Here is a 20,297-nt window from a genome sequence, read left to right on the forward strand (position 1 = left end):
GGTTGGTTGGGTGCCTCACCTGCTGTCGGTGAGATGGATGTCATGTGGTTTGATTGGTTGGGCATGGAATTACTTTGGATTGGTCACTACTTACTAGTAGTACTAAGGTATGATCTGACTAGTATCTTGTCGGAGGGAATAAGATACGGAGTACATCCGCTGTGATTGATTGATTGATTGTATTGTTTGCTGTGGACAGAGACTGCAGTACGTTACTGGGCGGTTAGTAGTATAGATTCGAAGTTCGGGACGAGTTCGGAACTACTAGCCGTCATGAACAAAAGCCCATTTGTACTAGTATCTGTCATAGGCAGTCTGTCTGCTACTTAGCATTAGGTGATTTAATATGATGTTTACTGATTTATTATCGGCTGAATTAGCGTACGGCTTTATCATTGTTGAATTGCACATACACTGCTAGTATGATGTGACATGATTGAAAGACTGAATGTATAATGGTACTAGTAGTAATAAGTAAGTAGTGACTTACTGCCTACATTCGGTTCTCTAAACGATTACAATCATGACCTTAGTGAACCACAACAGTGGATAATCTCATTACCATATTGAATTCTTCATCTGTCAGAATCAATAAATCTAGACTCTAACAATCCACATCTATCTCGATATCAAAAGTAATGGAAACAAACTGCCAGAGAGGGAGGGGCGCGGCAGCACTCGGAGCCGAAGTTTGGTTGCCGGGAATGCTCCGCTCATCGCCCCAAGGTGGAAATGCATCCGAAAGTTGGGTCATCCCATGCATTGACAGAGAATGGGAATGGTTCGTCGCTAAGCTCTTCCTTATTAAGTATGTGATGTGTATGTGTATGTGTGTGTGTGTATGTGCAACGTAAGCTAGTAGATGTCATGTGGATTATAGTCTAGTGGTTAGATGAGGGGATTGAGCAAATTAACTTTGTATGAGTGTCGACCTTTTCGCCAAGCTCAATGCTAAACGCGCAAGTAGCCGATGTATCCGATCGATGGATTTCTGGATGGATGGATGACAGGGGGATCATCACCATAATCACTCACCTTTTTCTTTATCATCTTCTGATTCCTTTGGGAATGTCCACGTGTAGTGGGGGAAAGAAGAGTAATTTCTCAACTGTCTACCATGGCAAGCACGCCAGGTACGAGAGGGTGTATCCATGGCCAGGTTGTTGCTTACGAACTGTCGAAGTTTTTTTTCACTTCTAGAAGAAGGTATCCAAGGATCGGATGCAGTGGCAAGAAAGATTTTACTTGAAAGCAATGACAATGATTGCATGACATACAGTGTACGTCAAAAGACGATGATAAATCTGAATGTGATTGAAGTGTCTTTATCCGTTTGGAACCATGGAACCGGGGAGGGGGATTGTGTGTAAAAGCAAAAGAGACTTTATCCCCCTCTCGCGAACCTCTCTTTTTGCCTCTCCGAAGCTCTACAAAGTGTCATGAGCGTTTGTACCAAAGAATGACCGACAATGGCGCAATGCCCACCGAGTGTGCCCATCGAGTCTACTTTCTAGACTAAGGGGAGGAAGCCGTCCGTTAAATGGACTCCATCTTAGGCACGGCATATCCATGGTTCTAGAACTTCGACACATCACCTATCTAGTAAGTGACGGGAATCTCCACGACCGAGTGTAAAGTAGTGGTCCTGGGGCAATATTGGATACAAGGCCTCGGGAAAAGGTCTAGTCTAGATACTACGGAGTACTCCGTATCGAGCTACGAGGCAAAAAGAGCAAGAGAGAGAGAGAAGCTGGAGCCGGGGCTACTAGACCACTCGACTAGCTCCAGTACCCAATCTCCGAAAGATGATGGGAAGGCCGCAAGTGAAACGTTAGCGAAGCGCCATTCTGGCTTGCGAGTGGGTCAGTCAGTTGCCAAGTTTTGGTGGTTAATCACAGTTAGCGACCCTGCACTTTTACCCCTGGGAATTCCCGGACTGGTGCTGGAGTGAGATTGGTGGGCGGTGTTGTAGTATTCCGACCCCCAAAATTGCGGTGGACGAGGGGGTTAAAGTTGGCTGGCTACGAGAGAGCAGAGAGTAGATAGTTAATGAGGATGATGCCCTGTTCGTCATTGCTCTCCGCTCATCTTATTGAGAGTTTAATAATCTCGAATAGATTATCTTACATTGACATCGGAGAGTTTTCCCACGGAGCTTTCGTAGGTGCTCATTTCTTGGTATTCCTGGGCATGACGAAGGTAGAACTCAGTTGACTGGCAAGAAGTGAGTGATGGCCACCTTGATCCATTGACAAGCATTGGGTCTGGACTTTGAGGATGGACCAACAACGAGAGACTTTGAATGTATGTGTACTTCCAGCGTGGAATTGCCAGAGAGCCAAAGGATGGGCTGTGGGTGTTGATTCCATTGCGACCGTGGGAAGCCCCACCGTCAGCGTATCAACCTGGAACGAGATGCTGATTGGCCCAGCTGAGCCCGTTCCTGAAACGGGCGGCATGCAGCTTGACCCAAAGTAGCTTAGTGGAGAGCCAGGGGCACGGGATTTTGTTCGACGGTTGGACAATCCAATCCCTGCAAAATGCCTTTTTTTTTTTTACTTCTTTGGGTCCCAACTTTTCCAGGGGCAAAAAGTAAATTCCCCCCCTCAAAAAACACCTCGTCACTGGAATTAATTATGTCGATTTGCCGGCTACCGTGAGGCGCCATGTCGGGCCGCCTTATGGCTGTACAGTGGTACACACTACACACCACCCAGTAGTATCCTCTCTCTCTCTCTCCCGCGTCTGCTACTCTTTCTGGACCCAACATCGTCTCAGATCTCAGGGACGTGGAGGTCAGAGACCCTGGCCCTGGAAGATTCCTTGTCAGAACGCCATGGGCGGGAATGTATCAGAGAAAATGGTCAACCAAAGGGACTGACTGGTCAGTCCCAGCTATCGTAGCCGATCTTCTTTGCTATCCTTTCCAAAAACTCCGGGTACGTGCTCGTGGTTGGGACATACGTAGTTACTCGTTACTCAGGGGAAAAACAATGGACACAGGCACCAAGGCACGGCATTCCGTGGTACTACGTCGGTGTACACGCGAGCTGAACCGATATTAATGCGCTGGGGGCACCGCATGGCGCGTTGAAAGAGTGAATTGGCCTTGCTCTCTTGCCTCTGTTCTGAAAGAAATTGCCTGGTCAAAGGATGCTCGCCTGTCTGCTCAACTGGGGACAGGCCCCCATCCATGACCCATCGCGACGTCGAGATCCGTCCAGAACCCACTCGTATATGAAGCTCCCCCCGTTTGAATTAATTTGCGTTTAATTATCAAAGATCGTCGACCCCACCGGGTACACGCCGCCCGCTGGAGTCGCTCTCCTTTCCGTGATTAAGTTGCCGCCCCAACTCCAGCTGCTCTGCTGCTCGCTCCAGACTATATTATCACTTCACGCCCGCTCGGCTCCTTCACCTTTGCCCTTCGTTCTTTACCGTTGGCCTTTCCCACCACCGTTCCCTTCAAATCTTCCTCTCACCTTTCGCCTTTATTCTTGGTGCACTTTTTTCCACTCCTTCAAAAAAGTGTTTCCTCTTCCTGAAGGCTGTCATTCATTTGTCCATACGTGCTGGTTATTCGTACATATACACATCCAACCACCCTTCGGTCTTACCAACGCAACCACTTCGCAGTCGATCTGCATTATCGCCAGAAAAAAAAACTCTATAAACCGATATCTTTCTTTCACGGTGTCGTGCCTGTTGATCTCTTGGCCGCATAACTTCCCGGAGAAGTACAGTTGAACTGTAGTAAATCATCTCTCGACTCTTGGCAAAAGACAAAACCAACAACCCTCAATTCAAACATGCGCTACTCGCTCGCTCTGGGTGCTCTTTGCGCCGCTGGTGCCCTGGCCCACAATGTTGACAAGCGTTCTTACGTGACCGACTGGACCGTCGTCACTTTGACCACCACCATCACCGAGTACCCTACTCCCACGGTCTATGAGAACGTCGCCGCCCAAGAGGCCTCTGTTGCTGCTTCCTCTAGCACCGCTGCCGCTGCCGCCGCCGCCGAGTCGTCCAGCTCTGCTGCTGCTGCCGCCGCCGCTGCCTCTGCCTCTGCTGAGGCCTCTTCCTCCGCCGCCGCTGCTGCTGCCGCTGCCGCCGCCGAGGCCAGCACTTCGTCCGTTGTCACTCCTGTTGTGGAAGTCACCTCTGCTGCGACCACTGCTGCTGCTGTCGCCACTACCGCTGCTGAGGAGGCTGCTACTGCCTGGACCTCCTCCTGGACCTCCGCCTGGACTTCGTCCTGGTCTTCGGCTGCTGCGCCGTCCACCACCCTTGCGACCACGACCTCGTCCAGCGCTAGCTCGACCGCCACCAGCGCTTACCAGTCCGCGGTCTTGTACAACCACAACGTCCACCGTAGCAACCACTCTGCTAGCTCTCTCGAGTGGTCTGCTGACTTGGAGTCGAGCGCCTACACCCTGGCCGCCAAGTGTGTCTATGAGCACGACACGTAAGTGGAATCATGCATTCCTGAAGGCCCATGCTTCTTGCGCTAACATATTTGCAGTACCATCGATGGCGGTGGCTACGGTCAGAACATTGGATATGGTGTGGAGTCTTCTGAAATTGGCGTTATGATCACCAACCTCATGTACAACGGCGAGATGGGCTACTACACCGACCTGTACGGCGAGGCCGACCCCGACATGACCAACTTCGACTTGTGGGGCCACTTCTCCCAGATCGTCTGGGCCGGCACCACCCACGTCGGCTGCGCTACGGTCACCTGCGATAGCCTGGGCAATGTTGATGCCTCCGAAGCCCTGCCCTTCACGGTCTGCAACTACAGCCCTGCCGGTTAGTATACCCGACTTCGACTGGAACCATCGATTAGCGATTACTGACATGCTTGATTTCCAGGAAACTACGAGGGCGAATATGCCACTAACGTCAAGCGCCCTCTCGGCCAAGCTGTTTATGTTGCGTCATAGATGGTGAGAGATGATTTCGCGTGACTGTGCCTGGGGACCTTCGCTCTTGCACCATGCCAAGGAATCGTCGGTTTCCCTGCACCCGACGGGTAAAACGGTCAGCTTTGCCATGACGGGCGTAGGGGGATATCGATACGTTGGGTTAGAGAGCTGCCTGTGATGGAAGTAAACACCTGTCCCTGATCCATCTGGTGCAAGGGCGATTCTCTGGCCACCGGCCCTTATGCGAACATCGAACAATGGAGAATCTGACGATCATCAGTCCTTTTTTTTTGAAATTAAATCTCATTTCGCCCTTCACACTGTCTATTTTATTTGATAATAAGCTTGTCTTCTTCCGAGACACGTCCTGCGCTTGTTTCACGTCCGGATCGCCAAGACGCTCTGACGGAGGTCCATCTGGGGAAGATCTACCCTACCGCTTGCCCGACGTACCGAAACACTGGATCCACTCGACCTCGGAGCCCACGGGCCAGAGCAGGTGCACGGCGTGACTTGCTTTTCTTTTCCTTCTTGCTTTATCTTCATCTGTGAATATTTATCTGTTGCTTTTCTTGTGTTTTCTTTTGGTGGGGTCCAATGAGAAACAATTTTGACTCGTTGGCCTTCGACTAGATGATCTTCATTTCGTGTGATTATGATTCGGGTATTTTGCAAAGCGGGTGTGGTGTGTGGATATGGGGGCGCCCCTGATTTAGAATCGGTACTTGCTTCGGGATGACAAGAGCTACAAATGATGAGTCCTTTTTTCGATGACACCTGGGGAGAAGAAAGTAGTCGTCCGATGTACTTGGTAAATAGCGAGTAGCTAGAAAGAATGTCAGCGGGTAGTCCTGTAACTAACCACCATCCAATTCATACCAGTGTATTAGTTTCTTATCTGGTCAGCGGCTGTCCCGCCCCCACCCACGTGACTGTCGCAGTTGGTGTCATTTTCCGTCTTCTGAATAAGCCCAGCTGATTGCCTCTTTTGGGAGGGAAGCGCAAGAGAATCTGGCAGCTTCTCCTCCCCGCAACCAGACTTCCCACCGTCTCCCTTCGCCCGAAAACGTCACCAATTGGTCTGCTTTCTGTCCAGGCTGGTCGCCACATGTTCCAATCCTTGTAGCTGCTTCGAGGCTATCGTTAGAGCCCTTCCGTCTCTTCATTAAACTACTCTGTCTAATGCGGTCACTGCAGTTGACCCGTCTTCACCACTTCACCTAATTCAGTCGGGTCGTGCTCCTCCATTGGCTGTGCCCTACAATCCTGGGTACGTGTCTCTACTTAATACTAGTACAGTGCTAGTAGATCGCAGTTCTGTTTCTACTGCCTTTTCTCTCTCTTTCTGCCTGGGATTCTCGGCTTCACATGATCTTTCCTTCCCCCGCAGTTCCTATCCCGTCCTCTCTTTGGTACTGCCACAGGAACAACGCTCACGACCGGATGGGGTTCTTCGCACATACCTGGCCTTCTCTTCCCATTTTCTTCCTCCTGAGGGTGTTGCTAAGTACTTATATCAGTTCTTAAATGCTTAGGTAGCAGCAGCAGCAGCACGTTCGCGCACAAACGCTTTCCCGCCTCCACCTCGTACGGCCCACCGGGCCTATCGTGCATATCTCTTGGCAGGCCACCAGCTGGATATACTTCCAGACTTCATCCGTTCCCCCGATCCCCCATTTACTTGCTTGTCCTTAGGCGCAGCCGCGGACGGTTAGGCCCGGCGAGCTAATCCACTGGGGTTCGAGCCATTCATCTAGACGTAGCCTGTCGCTTACCTCTAGTGTTGGCAGCTAAGCTGTAAGTGTCCCTTCCTCCGTTTAACTCCCTTTATCCCGAAGGTACCTTTGGGTTCCACCCCGCGGCCAGCAGTTGCTCACCGGGAATCATTGCGAAACGATGCATTATTTCCCCACTGAGTGGTCTCTACCTATATATGATGCCAGTTTCGCTGCACACATCTTCGATATGTTTTCTTTCCCCCTATCTCATACCCCCGACCCTTCATGATCACATCTACCTCGTGACGTGAGCTGTGGTCATGAGATAATCCTTCCGCGTTTTTAATACTGCCCTGCGAGCTTATCATAATATCTATCACATCATCTTGCCTCTTCATCGATTCCTATATTATTCACTTGTCTTTCTACATACAATCTTAGGACGGACGGCATTGTGCTGACACCATGTCCTATTCGTCCGTAGCAGTTCGCCACTTCACGGCCCCTAAGCCTCTGGGGAGCACAATGGATTCTCTTCGTTCGAACACTCCCCCGGAGACCAAGATCAAGCCGTCTTCGGTCCCTATGTCGGTGAATGGAGAAACATCAGAGCCGTCTAAGAAGGGCTTGACCTTCGCAAACCAGGATTCTCTACCCAAATTGCCCATTCCGGACCTTGAGCAAACGTGCAAAAGATACCTGGAAGCTTTAGCCCCGCTACAGACACTCCGAGAGCAGGATGAGACCAGGGCGGCCGTGCAGGACTTTCTCAAATCCGAAGGCCCTATCCTGCAAGAGAAGCTCAAGACCTATGCCTCTTCGAAAACTAGCTATATCGAGCAATTCTGTATGTCATCAGACGTTGAACTTCCTTCATGCCTTTCTGTGTCGTTCGAGGCTGACTGCTTCTGCTCTTTGTAGGGTACGACTCTTATTTGAACTACGACAGCCGTGAGTGAATCGTGCGATACGCCTGGGGAATCTGCTGTACTAAATTGCTGTATTTAGCTGTTGTGCTGAACCTGAACCCGTTCTTCCTGTTGGAAGATGACCCGACCCCTGCGAGAAACAACCAGGTTACTAGAGCAGCCTCCCTCGTTGTCTCTGCCTTGTCGTTTGTCCGTGCTGTGAGGCGGGAGGAACTCCCTCCCGACACTGTCCGGGGTACACCCCTCTGCATGTATCAGTATTCTCGCCTATTCGGAACAGCGCGTGTCCCGACCGATAACGGATGCGTAATCAGCCAGGATCCCCACGCAAAGCATATTGTCGTCTTGTGCCGGGGCCAAATCTACTGGTTCGATGTGCTGGACGACAACAGTGACCTGATCATGAACGAAAAGGACATTGCAGTCAACCTCCAGGTCATCATTGGAGATGCAGAACAGACACCCATACATGATGCTGCGAAGGGAGCGCTTGGTGTGTTGAGCACAGAGAATCGCAAAGTCTGGTCGGGATTGAGAGATATTCTCACCAAGGATGAAGGTTCGAACAACGCAGAATGCCTCAATATCGTGGACACGGCTTTGTTCGTTCTGTGCTTGGACTACACCGAACCACACAATATGTCGGAGCTTTGCGCCAACATGCTCTGTGGAACGAGCGAAGTGATCCGAGGCGTGCAGGTGGGCACCTGTACCAACCGGTGGTATGACAAACTCCAGATCATTGTGTGTAAGAACGGCAGTGCAGGCATCAACTTTGAGCACACTGGCGTAGATGGCCATACGGTACTCCGGTTTGCCAGCGATGTCTATACGGACACCATACTCCGCTTTGCCCGGACGATCAACGGCCAGGCACCGACCCTCTGGGCGACATCCAGCCCTGATCCTGCGAAACGCGACCCTCGAAGCTTCGGCAACGTCAGCACAACACCCCGCAAACTCGAGTGGGATATGGCGCCTGAGCTCAGCATTGCTTTGCGGTTCGCCGAGTCCCACCTGTCCGATCTTTTGCAGCAGCATGAGTTCCAAGTGCTCGACTTCAAAGGATTTGGCAAGAATTTCATCACATCTATGGGCTTCTCCCCTGATGCGTTTGTGCAAATGGCCTTCCAAGCAGCCTACTACGGGCTCTACGGCCGCATGGAGAACACCTACGAACCTGCGATGACGAAGTTTTTCCTACACGGTCGAACCGAAGCAATCCGGACGGTGACCAACGAATGCGTCGACTTTGTTAAAACGTTCTGGGGAGACAACCCGGCCGAGCAAAAGGTAAGCGCGCTGCGGAAAGCGACCGAGAAACATACCGCCATCACGAAGGACTGCTCGAAGGGCCAGGGACAGGATAGGCATCTCTATGCGCTGTACTGCTTATGGCAACGGTCCTTTGATGACGGCGCTTCGTCCGCGAACAACAGCGTTATCAGCAGCTCCAACGGGTACACCAGCCCCGTGGAGACCGCATCCATTGACTCGCCCAAGTCTTCTACGTCGTTATCGGAAGACGGTCTGTCATCCAATGGCTACAGCGTCCGTGGGGTGCGCACTATGCCCGCGATCTTCAGCGACGCTGGCTGGGATAAAATCAACACCACCGTGCTGTCGACCTCCAACTGTGGGAATCCGTGCCTACGGCACTTTGGCTTCGGGCCCACATCTGCGGATGGCTTTGGAATTGGCTACATAATCAAGGACGACTCGATTTCGTTCTGCGCCTCGTCCAAGCATCGACAAACTGCGCGTCTGATGTACACGTTGGAATCGTACCTGATGGAGATCCGGAAGCTGCTGCGCACGGTCAACCACCGGCCAGCCAGCCCGCGCACGAGCAGAGCACGCGAGATGGAGATGATTGCCGAGCGGCTCCAGGGCGATCACCGCCGGGGCCGGATAGTCCGGGGTGACCCGGGCCAGCTGCATCGGGGTGCCGAGACACCCACGACGGACAGCGGAGAACTCGAGGACGATGGCATGGGCGGATGTAAGTTGCCCCTTTGGACGTGTGTTCCCTTGCGTTTGAACGACACAGCTACTAACCACCGAATCAGATGGGTTCTTCGATGCAGGGATGTTGCTCCACGCGCTCAAGGGGCTGAATGCAGACCGGGAGCGGGGCGCCGATAAGCCCGAGAAACGTCGGTTTGTCGGGAAGAAGCTGCGGCTGAATGATTATTGAAGTTGCCGGTGTGGTTGTGACTTGTGAGGTGAGCTGGCGTGGTCTACTTAGATTCATGCCTTGTGCTAGTTGATTTCTTCCGTCACTCATGCTCCTGATTTAGCCATGATGGGTGTTCGGCGTATATACACTGTTGATTGATACCAATGCGATAGATGATTTGCAGCTTTGAACTTCCCTGGTAGGATAAATTCCTCAAGAAAATTCCCCACCATCTCTTTTGGATGAGATGCATAAACCTTGGGTGCACACTGCGCATCCCACAGCCCAGATGGCGCTGAAACAGCTGTCTCGTCCTACTTTACATCCGTTCCCGCACACGCCGCTACCCGACGCAGACCACGCCACGCGCCGTACCCCCGGTTGAGTTTACATTTTTCCGGTGCCTGTTGTAGCCAGTAAAGTAGTAAGCAGTGAACAGTAACCTAGATCATTACTCTGTATGTTACTTGGAGTAACTAACTTGTCAGTTAGTGAGTGAGTTACTAGTAAATGCAATTAATCAGCTTGCCACGATCTCGACATTCTCCACCACGATACATACACTGCAACACCGGCCCGGTCACGGATTACAACGGTGAGTAAAGTAATAGTTAGACCAGCCTTTAATTTCGCTAGAATGAACTTTACTTTGCGTAGTAGATCGAATGAGAAACTAGAACTAGAACTAGAAAGTATGTTGGATCATGCCACTGGGGCAAAATAGATGAATAATGAATAACTAACTCAGGCCATAACGGGACTGCCTCTAGGAAGCAGACTAATTTCTTCTTTCTTATCCTTCTTACTTTTCAATGCAAACCGACGAAGGAAGAAATGAACCATAACACCTATTTGATTTGGTTGGATGGATAGATGGATGGATGGAAGGAAGGATGAATTGCTGGCAACTGACCCTCGCTCCCTCCCTCCCGATTACGAACGATTTCAAGCTGGAGCCAATCAGGGAAATATGTGGGATTTGCTCGGGTTGAGTCTGCCAGTGTCGTTATTAGTAGTTAGGTAGTGAGTCTGGTGGTGGTGGTGGTGGTTCACGCCACCCGCTAAGGGATTTGTGCCCAACGCTGAGTGTCTTGCATACATGCATACTACTTACTAGTAGACTTAACATCTGATCAGTGGGTTATTGGAGAGGTCTGTTCTGTTGCATTAGCCTATCGGTTTCTGCTGATAGGAATATCATCAACTGCATATGGCCGTTATGGGAAGGAGTGAAGAAGTTCAAGAGTCTGCTTACTTTGTAACTACTAAGATGATAATACTGCTTGGTGGTAGTAGGTAGGTGTTTGGCCGGGTGTGAATTTAGGAGTCTAACTAAGTAGTAGTACTAAGGTACAGTCAAGGTACTAGTAGTTTGTCGTGCATATGCATGTGTATTCATGTACGTGTATATGTATGTATGTAGTAGGTAGGAGGTATGTATGTCGGTCGGAAAGGGAAGATAAGTTATCTTCGTTTGTGGGTGTGGGTGTAAATGTGGTGTATAGTAAAGACTGGTGTTGTTGATATAATACTATGTTTCCGGTGTTGGGCTGGGCTACTAGTGAAGTTTGAGTTCGGTTATATTATTTACGAGGTGAGATTGGATCATACTATATGTATATGTCGTATTGGTTTTTATGTAGGTACACATTTTTATTGATTATGGTATTGATAAACAGCTTGTGTGTTACCTGCCTAGCTGGTAGACTTTGTCTACACTCTACACAGTGTATAGGCCGGCCATTCCCACGGTAACATATCCCGTCGTCTATCATAATTAAACTTCCATAACTAAGATACTGACTAGTTATTCAGTAAGAAACATGAAAATAATAATAAGAATAAAAAAAGCCGCCTTTACCACCGGCTAAATAACCATCCAATGGTACACTCGGCTGGTGAGATCATACCGATCAGACCCTTCCACTTAGTGTTAACTAAACCAACTTAGTGAAGATCGCAATGGTCGAACTAAGAAAGACTATGCTTCCAGGGAATTTCTGCCGGTCCGCCGCTATCCGAATTTCGCCAAATGCAAAACTTAGGCCAGGCTCTGCACAGCCTACAGCGTGCTGATGTCTACCGCGTGGTGTATTCTGCGTCCCACAGTAACTTTGAACACACACACACACACACACACACACACACCTTTTTCTTTTTTCCTTTTTTTCTTTTTTCGCCCCGGTATGACGCTAACCGTAACGGGGACTGGTGCTGTGTCTGATTCCGGCCAGTCATGTGCTGCACGTGATCTTCCTGTCGTCAACTGGGAGAGTTGCTGGGAATTCGCAAAAGTTGTAGTACATAGAAGGAACTAACTAACTACGAGTAAAGCTGGATATTCTCCCTTTGTCTATTGACAGGGAGAAGCTCATTCTTTTCGCATTCACTTCTTTCTACTGTATTCTTTTCAGCGGCTTATTGTGTAAAGTGAGTATCTTAATTCCCTCATACTATTCTATCTACACTGTTGTTTCAAGTTGGTGTCTATTCCCGACACCGGAGACGTGCTGAGATCTGCTCGCGGCCGGGACCACATTACGTGCCTTTACTCGACTGAGTATCGCGCCGCGGAGTTGGTGCCTTAAGACTTCCATTTTCAGGCGCTCAGGCTGCGGCTGGTGCTGTTACTTGCTTGTTACTTGGTCGCTATTACTGCTCTCACTACTGCTAGTCTGCCTGCTACGACTGGTTCATTGCAGTGCAGACGACAGCAGTCCCCATCAACACCCACTCATCAAACTATCTACCAATCCGTTGCATTTCCACACCTCATTTTTCCCTTTTTTTTTTTTCCCAATTCTCAAGAGTCAGGCCATCGTGCTCTGGCCCGGATCCACAGCGAAGGACCGTCCGACGTGACGCTGGAGCTGGGATTGGCTCTGCCGCCCTTCCCTTTCCCTTCCTTCTCCCCCTGCCTTCTGCCTGCTTCCTGCTTGCTGCTACTAGCCTACTACTGCTAGCGTCCCATCGGCCCTCACACTAGCCTGGCCTGTGCCTCTGCAACTCGTTGGCGAACATCCTTTGCTGCTTGGTCCTGCTGCACCCACGGCAAATCTTCTCGCTCCATTGCCCTCAAACCCGGAGGAGGGGCCTGCTTGACTTGAACTTGCGCTCTCTCTGCCAATGCTGTGGTGATACTGCTGCTGATACCGATCTCATCATCCACTTGCTAATTTTACTTCCACCCACCGTTCCACCCGGTCCCTATCTTTATCGCATTTTCTCTGGGTGTTGTTTTCTGCTGCTTCGCATGATCCCTATACCCAGCAATTCGTCTCTGGGAGCTCGGATCATCTAGCCTTGCAGTCCACCAACCCTTTCTTCCTTCGTCATCCACTATCACTGCTACCACCACTGCTACTACTTGACCTCTCTTATCTTGTACCCCCAATACCCAGCTCCGTTTCGCCAGCCTTAATAATCCTTCCTTTTTTATTACTTTATTTTATTTTCTTTCCCTTCCCTCATTTACCTCGTCGGAATTCAACTGCGACAAGAAAAAGCAAAAGGTTCCTGCGCCATATTGACCGATCTACAGCACAAGTCCTTTCCGAACTCTTAACGCCCTCTCCCCCGACCGCTGGGATTCCCTCTCCTGCCGTCGATCAGCGGTCGCATATTCCGACGACGGCATCCTTATCGACTTCCGACCAATTTCACCCTTCGTTCTTTCCCATCTTGAGATGATGGCGGCAGCGCTTGATCAACCCCTTTTCGACCCCGTCGCCGGCGCCCCGGCGGCCGACGCAGCCTCAATCACACCTCCCCAGAGCGTGAACGGCAAGAAAGAGGTCCCCGATGGGGTTCCGTCAGAGCTGTCGGATCTCGAACTCGATCCCAATGTCAACGGCGCCCAGGAGATACCATCGGTGGAAGCGGACGATGAGGAGATCGAGCCGGACCACTACTATGGTGGCGGCAAGATTCCGGTGTTCAAGCCGGTGAGTCCTCCACCATGTTCACCCATCCCCGGCCAAGGTATGGGCTAATGGGACATCTCAATAGACTATGAACCAGTTCCGCGACTTTCAATCGTTCATCAACAAGGTCGAGGAGTATGGCATGCGCTCCGGAATCATCAAAGTCATCCCTCCTAAGGAATGGTATGTCTCGGCGCTTGTGCGGACAAAGGCTGATAAGAGGATGCTAACTGATGTGATTGATTCAAGGACCGATTCCCTACCGCCCCTTGATGAAGCCGTTAAGAAGATCCGCGTGAAGAACCCGATTATGCAGGAATTTCATGGCTCGCACGGAACCTACACACAGGCGAACATTGAAAGACAGAGATCATACAATCTACCCCAGTGGAAAGCGTTGTGTGAAGAAAGCAGTCACCAGCCACCTGCTCGAAGAGGTGAACGGCGCCGGAACCAGGACCGAGTGACCCGGGCTCCTTCTGCTCCCAAAACCCAGACTTCACGATCGGACTCTCAAAAACGCCGTCCTGGCCCCGGTCGCCCGCCAAAACGGGCCAACCAGGTGAAGGTCAAGGAAGAACCGCCCGCCGACGAGGGACTGGATAAGATCAAGCCGGAAGGCCCGCCAACACCTGTGTCTCCTGAATCGAACCCCGTCGAGGCGAAAAACGAAGAATTGAGCGACGGCGAATCCTTGCCCGGCCCGAAACCCAAAGGACGGCAACCCAAGTCTGTCACCTCTCGCAGAAAGCACAACAAGGGCGATGCGATCGATTACGTGGACGAAGAAGCTTTCCAAGACTTTGACTACCGCATCGATGATAGCGAGGACTACACTTACGAAAGATGCGAGGAGCTCGAGACCAACTACTGGAAGTCCCTGATGTTCAACAACCCCATGTACGGTGCCGATATGCCGGGTTCTCTTTTCGATGATAACATTACGACTTCATGGAATGTCGCCCGATTACCGAACCTGTTGGACGTCTTGGGGCAAAAGGTGCCTGGTGTGAACACGGCATACCTCTACCTCGGAATGTGGAAGGCTACCTTCGCCTGGCACCTGGAAGATGTGGATCTTTACAGCATCAACTATATCCACTTTGGTGCTCCGAAACAGTGGTACAGCATCTCCCAAGAGGATGCTCCTCGCTTTGAACAAGCCATGAAGAGTAAGACTCCCGAATACCGAATCCGCTGTTAGGTAGGACGAGGACGCTAATGTTGACTTGACAGGTATCTGGCAAAGTGACGCTAAGAATTGCGATCAATTCCTCCGCCATAAGACCTACCTTGTTTCTCCTAATCTGCTGAAGTCCCAGTACGGCATCACAGTGAACAAGTTAGTACACTACGAGGGCGAGTTTGTCATCACCTACCCTTACGGATATCATTCCGGTTACAACTTGGGGTACAACTGCGCTGAATCGGTCAACTTCGCGACGGAGAAGTGGCTCGATTACGGCCGTGTGGCCAAGAAGTGCAACTGTGAGGCTGATAGTGTCTGGATCGATGTCGACGAGATCGAGCGGAAGCTTCGGGGCGAGGCTACCCCGGAGTATTTCGGCGAATATGAGAGTGATCTCGACGAGATGGAAGGCGCCTCGGATCTCCTGACGCCTCCCCGCAGTGTCCCCGAAAAGACATCTACGCGGGGCCGGAAGCGCAAGAATGACGGTGAAACCACCAAGGCGAAACGCATGCGGGTCGCCATGGATGTTCCCAGAAAGATACCCTGTGTCTTGTGTCCCAACAATCTGGACTATGAGGACCTCTTGCCGACCGAAGATGGCAAGTCCCATGCTCACCGTCGCTGTGCCTTGTATACCGAGGAGACCTCCATCCTCCGCGATGAGTCTGGTAAGGAGGTGGTGTGTGACGTGGACAAGATCCCCAAGGCCCGCATGGGTCTCAAATGTCTCTTCTGCCGTGAAGTGCGCGGAGCATGCTTCCAGTGCAACTTTGGCAAGTGCACCCGGTCATACCACGCCACCTGTGCCCTGTTGGCCGGCGTGCAGGTGGAGCAGGGCCAGGTCGCGGTGATTGCGGACGATGGGAACCAGTACTCGATCCCCAGCGTGGACCTCAAGTGCAAGTATCACCGCCAGAAGAAGCCGTCCTGGATGGCTAGCGGCGAGTCACCTGACTATGACCGCAAGCTCATCCAGACGGCCCGGGGCTTGGTGGCTGGGGATCTGGTGCAGTTCCAGGCGGATAAGGAAATTAACGGAGCGATTGTGCTTCAGAACCGACCGGAGGAACGGACGTTACTGGTCAAAGTGCTGCCACGAGGGTAAGTTTCCGTTGGTGCCTGCCCCACGAAGAGTTCTGCATGAAGGAGGAGCCCCGCGGGCGTGGATTTGTTTGGGGATTACCGGATTGGGCAACGATGATATCGCAGGAGGCTAACCGGTTCGATTGTGCAGGGACGTAATTGAGTTACCGTACCGGTGGATGCTGGTCGTGCGCCGAAGCAACTTCTCACCGCTGGCACCAGGTACCAGGCCATTACCAGCCCACTTGGCGCGCAAACCTGAGGCGCGGAAGGAGTTGGAGTCGGCAGTGCCGGTGGCAGGGAATCCGTTTGGCGATGGGCGATCTCCGTATCAGTGGGCCGAGTTCGAGACGGTGGACAGCACTAATCACCCTAACCACCAGTCCGCCCCACCATCCACGCAGGTCGACCTCAGCAAGAGCGAACAGATCTGGTATTACCTGGGCGAATCCTCCACCGAGTGTAGGGCACAGTATACACACAGCCCTAGCGTGCCTATCCACAACCCGCGCGCGAATTTCCTGGACAGCGTCAAGTCGCTCGGCGCCGTGATGGCCCGACTCCCCTCATACCCCCACCATCATCTCGCTCCGCCTCATCATTATGCTGCTGGTGCCCCTCACCCTCACCTCCTGTCGCCCTTGACCGCCTCTGCCGCTGGTGTAGTTGGTGCTACTGCCGCCGCTGCTGCTGCTACCGCCACTCCTACTGCTGCCACGACCACCACGACCACCACCACCTCCGCCGCCGCCGCCGCTGCTGCTGCCGCATCCCGCCGCCCTTCCCTGTTGCAGCACGCTCCTCTTGCCCCTCCTCGTCCTGCGCCTCTCACTGCTGCGTCCCCTGCTGCGATGCCGTCTGCCTACCGATCCTTGCCAACTCAATCAGCCCGCCATGCTCCGTATCCCCAGGTCACCAAATCTCACCATCACCAATCATCCCTTTCCCGTCCGCAGCAACTTCATAATCACCATCACCATCAGCAACAGCAACAGCAGCAGCAGCAGACCACCAATAACCTCCCCGCCAATAATTTCGCCAATGTCAGAGAACTCATTGCCCGTCGTCGCTTGGCCCAGATCACCGACCATGCCAATGTCTTCGCCGGGTACACCATTGTCAGCCCCGAGTTGGTCGTAGAGACCCTCTTGGGCCCAATGGGATCCGTACCACCGCCGACCGGGTTGGAGAAATTGGAATTGGCCATGGCACAGCAGCGAGTGCAGCCTCGTGCACCGGATGGAACGCTGTTGCCGCTGCAACCCCTCAACATGCGGTCCGAGGAGGTGACGCGGTTGTTGCAGATGCTCCGGTTCTCGCTGGTGAGTCATCGGGATCGGCTGGACGTGCTGCAGAAAAAGGAGTCGGAAAACATCAAGCAAGAGACCGCCAACGGAGGTAGCCTTGCTGCCACCAAGCTGCCTCGCAAGTACGCCTACCTTGAGCAGCAGCGGGAACAGGTTCCGACCGTCTACCAGTCCCCGTACGACATGCCGTCCGGGTTCACGGAGTATGCCCAGAAGACCTTTGGCTTGACTCCTTGCCAACCGGAACTGCCCAAGCCCTCTTTGGCAAATGACTACTTTGCCAGCCTCTCGCCGGAGGATCAGGAAAAGATTCTCAAGACGTGTGGCAGTTTCGTTCAGCGAGCCATCGAACGGTCGGCTAGCCATAGCCGCCAAAGCTCCGCCTCCAATCTCCGGCTAGCGTCAGCGCTGGCTCAGCAGACGGAGAACCCGACCATCGACATCACCACCGTCGAGGACATACCATTTCCCAACCTAGACTTCCCGTTGCATGCCGATTCTCCATGCTCGAGTTTCAGCCGGTCGCATCTGCGGTTCCAGTCGCCCAATGACTTTGCCAACCACGGGACTGAGACCCACCACGACCACCATGACCTCTTCGGGGACCAACAGGCCAACACGAGGTTCTGGCAGCATGGGCCTTGGGCCGCGGGTGACGGGAACACCCCCAACGAAGAGACGCGTCCGTTCTTTGGACCTCATGAACGGCTCAAGCATGACTATGCTTCCTCGGATATCTCTCTGGGCCGTGGGGGCCCGGGTTCGCTGCACTCCGTCGACATGGCGGGCTTCGGCCTCGATGGAACGGAGGACCTCTGCAACGTTCTGAGCCCGTGATGCTGGGGCCGTGCGGGCGTGACCTTCTGTATTTGGCATGCTATTATCACTGCATCTTCATGTAACGACGTATCTGGATTGACGACTGCATGACTGGGCGTTTGCGATTTGTTTTGCTTATTTGCTTTTCCTCTTTTTTTGTGCGTTTGAAACGGTTCTTTTCATGATCACTTGGGCGATGATCATTGACGACGGAGTTGACGCTAGCTGGCTGGTTGCGACTCAACTTGAGGCCTTGTCTACTGGAGGCCATGCATGATCTTGTGTTCATTTTCTGCGAGGGGATGTTGATTGAAGTGGTGAAGGCGAAGGAGTCCAGTATACAAGATCAAGGAGAGCGACCGGCTGGCCCCCCTCCAAAAGTGGCGGTGGGCGAGTCGGCCAGGTGGCCATCCGCCATACCCAACGCCAGGCGTCTTGATGCCCGGGCCGGGCCACCCACCACCGCCGTTCCCGCGATCATTGTTTTTGTTTCACCCCCCCCCCAGTCGATATCCCTCCCTCCCTCTTCCCTGCTTCCATTGTCCCTGATTGTCCCCTCCTATCTCCCTTGTTCCCTGTCACCTTTCCCTCTTTGCCTGTCTGGACCCTCTCCTTACCCTTATATCTACCTGGTTGGAGAGTTATTGGGGCCTACTTTCGCCCCTTTACTTCTGGTCCGCACGTACACTAGACATGTCACACCAAAGAAAAAGAAAATCCCAAATGACCAACACCAAAACCCCCAAAACGATATGCATCGGTCTTATCTATGAAGGTGATGGACTTGTCTCTGTTATAGTGAACACACCCTCCCCTACCCTGTTTGATACCCCCTACACATGCCCTTCCCTGTGTTTCCTATTCGTTCGGACTTTTACCCTCTCGGTCGACCAGTCGTGTCTGTTATTCCCCCCCTTCATGCCCGGTCTTTCCCCGCACGTTATTTTTTCTATCTTTATTCCGTGGCGCTCATCCTTTGCCCGATGCCCAGTTGAGCACTGGAGTCCGACGGGAGGCTCGAGTGTTGCTGGCGAGCATGGATGTGGCAGCCGTCACTTACCTTCAGTAGGAGTGACAAGACACCACCGTGATGTACGTTGGAAATGGATAGTTGTGAATGACTGAAATAGCCTAGAAATCATACTATTTGACCTGAGAAGGAGTATGCCATATACTGTAATTCTGAGTAGTAATAAAATCCGTATATATCGTCCACGTATTATTCTACAGTATACTCCGTAGTATGGTTGAAGTACAACTAATGTAGTCAAATTAGGCAGTAGTTCTTTCTTAGGTTGACAGTAGACGACACTTGACAGACCCCAGATTTACCCACCTACCCACCCACACTCATCTCTCCAGTCTTCTTTCCCCCCGGACGAACCACAAAATGGGGGAGGACAGTACCCGAGCAGCAAGCACCATGGTTCAACATAAAATATGAGGAGGCGAGCGGAGGTCATAACCCAGTCCGTCAATCTTATCCGGCGGAATATTCCGAAGACATTAGTTAGTAGGTAGTTGCTACCAATTACCGAGTCAGTACTAGTTAGGTAGCTTTGTTCTCGCCTCCTCTTGTCAGGTGTCACGAGCCTCAGGAGGTATGATGTAGTAGTACACAAATTGTTGCAGAAAAGGATGTAGTGGTTCCGGACGTGCAGATGCGGGGGAATATACTAGTATATGCATGGATGCATTTAAGAACTAGCTAGGGATATTGGCTGCGAGGACTAGATTAAACCCTGCATTGGGTTGGTTATTTATTACTACTGTTGACGATGGTGTTTGGAAAGATAGTATGGTAGTTAGTAAGTTGGACAGAGATTTCTTCTTTATATGATATCTTCATTGAAGATTCTGGAAAAGTATACAAATTTGATAAGAAGTAGGGAAGATAGGATTAAGTCATGAGGTAGATAACTTAACCACTTAATTAACGTCAGTTATCTGCGAACGACAAGAAGGGTGTGAGTTAGTTAACTGTTAAGCTGTGCTTATCAGCGCGGTCTCGGACCGCCGGCCACTAGCCCGACACCGGAGAGTGTTTAGTCGGGGAGCTTATCGCGGGGAGGAGGATTCTCATTGGCAAAGCATGCCATTCCGGTGGCCACTTGTTGTCGTTGTTGTCATTGTCTCTTGTGGACTGTGGATTTCTTGTGGATTTGTGGATTTGGGAACAGAGTTAAAGTGTAAGTGCGGGGGATGATGTCGCATTCAGT

At 51.8% G+C, this 20,297-nt stretch overlaps 3 protein-coding genes across 3 annotated transcripts; all 3 read left to right on the forward strand.

The window, feature by feature from the left end:
- The first annotated feature begins 3,432 nt into the window (after positions 1-3,432).
- Positions 3,433-5,126, forward strand: ASPBRDRAFT_513195 (CAP domain-containing protein). Its single transcript, XM_067626704.1, has 3 exons — positions 3,433-4,465; positions 4,523-4,812; positions 4,876-5,126. Exons 1-3 carry the CDS (start codon positions 3,810-3,812, stop codon positions 4,944-4,946), a joined length of 1,017 nt encoding a protein of 338 aa, XP_067480931.1. The 5' UTR covers positions 3,433-3,809; the 3' UTR covers positions 4,947-5,126.
- A 2,004-nt stretch (positions 5,127-7,130) lies between these two features.
- ASPBRDRAFT_41383 (choline/carnitine O-acyltransferase) lies at positions 7,131-9,795 on the forward strand. Its single transcript, XM_067624551.1, has 4 exons — positions 7,131-7,493; positions 7,568-7,597; positions 7,655-9,577; positions 9,645-9,795. The coding sequence occupies exons 1-4, from the start codon at positions 7,172-7,174 to the stop codon at positions 9,770-9,772; spliced, it is 2,403 nt and encodes an 800-aa protein (XP_067480932.1). The 5' UTR covers positions 7,131-7,171; the 3' UTR covers positions 9,773-9,795.
- Positions 9,796-13,312: 3,517 nt separating this feature from the next.
- ASPBRDRAFT_513479 (putative jumonji family transcription factor) lies at positions 13,313-18,222 on the forward strand. The gene is made up of 5 exons (XM_067626708.1): positions 13,313-13,698; positions 13,763-13,860; positions 13,927-14,849; positions 14,914-15,970; positions 16,104-18,222. Exons 1-5 carry the CDS (start codon positions 13,441-13,443, stop codon positions 18,094-18,096), a joined length of 4,329 nt encoding a protein of 1,442 aa, XP_067480933.1. The 5' UTR covers positions 13,313-13,440; the 3' UTR covers positions 18,097-18,222.
- The last annotated feature ends 2,075 nt before the right edge of the window (positions 18,223-20,297 follow it).

Source organism: Aspergillus brasiliensis (assembly GCF_001889945.1).
Source record: "Aspergillus brasiliensis CBS 101740 unplaced genomic scaffold ASPBRscaffold_4, whole genome shotgun sequence".
NCBI lineage: Eukaryota > Fungi > Ascomycota > Eurotiomycetes > Eurotiales > Aspergillaceae > Aspergillus > Aspergillus brasiliensis.

Bases quoted from the DNA above. Each gene is read 5' to 3' on its own strand.
- ASPBRDRAFT_513195 (XM_067626704.1), top strand. From the start codon at position 3,810: ATGCGCTACTCGCTCGCTCTGGGTGCTCTTTGCGCCGCTGGTGCCCTG. The intron at 4,466-4,522 runs GTAAGTGGAATC...ACATATTTGCAG, and splicing joins TGTGTCTATGAGCACGACAC to TACCATCGATGGCGGTGGCT. The intron at 4,813-4,875 runs GTTAGTATACCC...CTTGATTTCCAG, and splicing joins CTGCAACTACAGCCCTGCCG to GAAACTACGAGGGCGAATAT.
- ASPBRDRAFT_41383 (XM_067624551.1), top strand. From the start codon at position 7,172: ATGGATTCTCTTCGTTCGAACACTCCCCCGGAGACCAAGATCAAGCCG. The intron at 7,598-7,654 runs GTGAGTGAATCG...TGCTGTATTTAG, and splicing joins TTATTTGAACTACGACAGCC to CTGTTGTGCTGAACCTGAAC. The intron at 9,578-9,644 runs GTAAGTTGCCCC...CCACCGAATCAG, and splicing joins GGACGATGGCATGGGCGGAT to ATGGGTTCTTCGATGCAGGG.
- ASPBRDRAFT_513479 (XM_067626708.1), top strand. From the start codon at position 13,441: ATGATGGCGGCAGCGCTTGATCAACCCCTTTTCGACCCCGTCGCCGGC. The intron at 13,699-13,762 runs GTGAGTCCTCCA...ACATCTCAATAG, and splicing joins AGATTCCGGTGTTCAAGCCG to ACTATGAACCAGTTCCGCGA. The intron at 15,971-16,103 runs GTAAGTTTCCGT...TCGATTGTGCAG, and splicing joins GTCAAAGTGCTGCCACGAGG to GGACGTAATTGAGTTACCGT.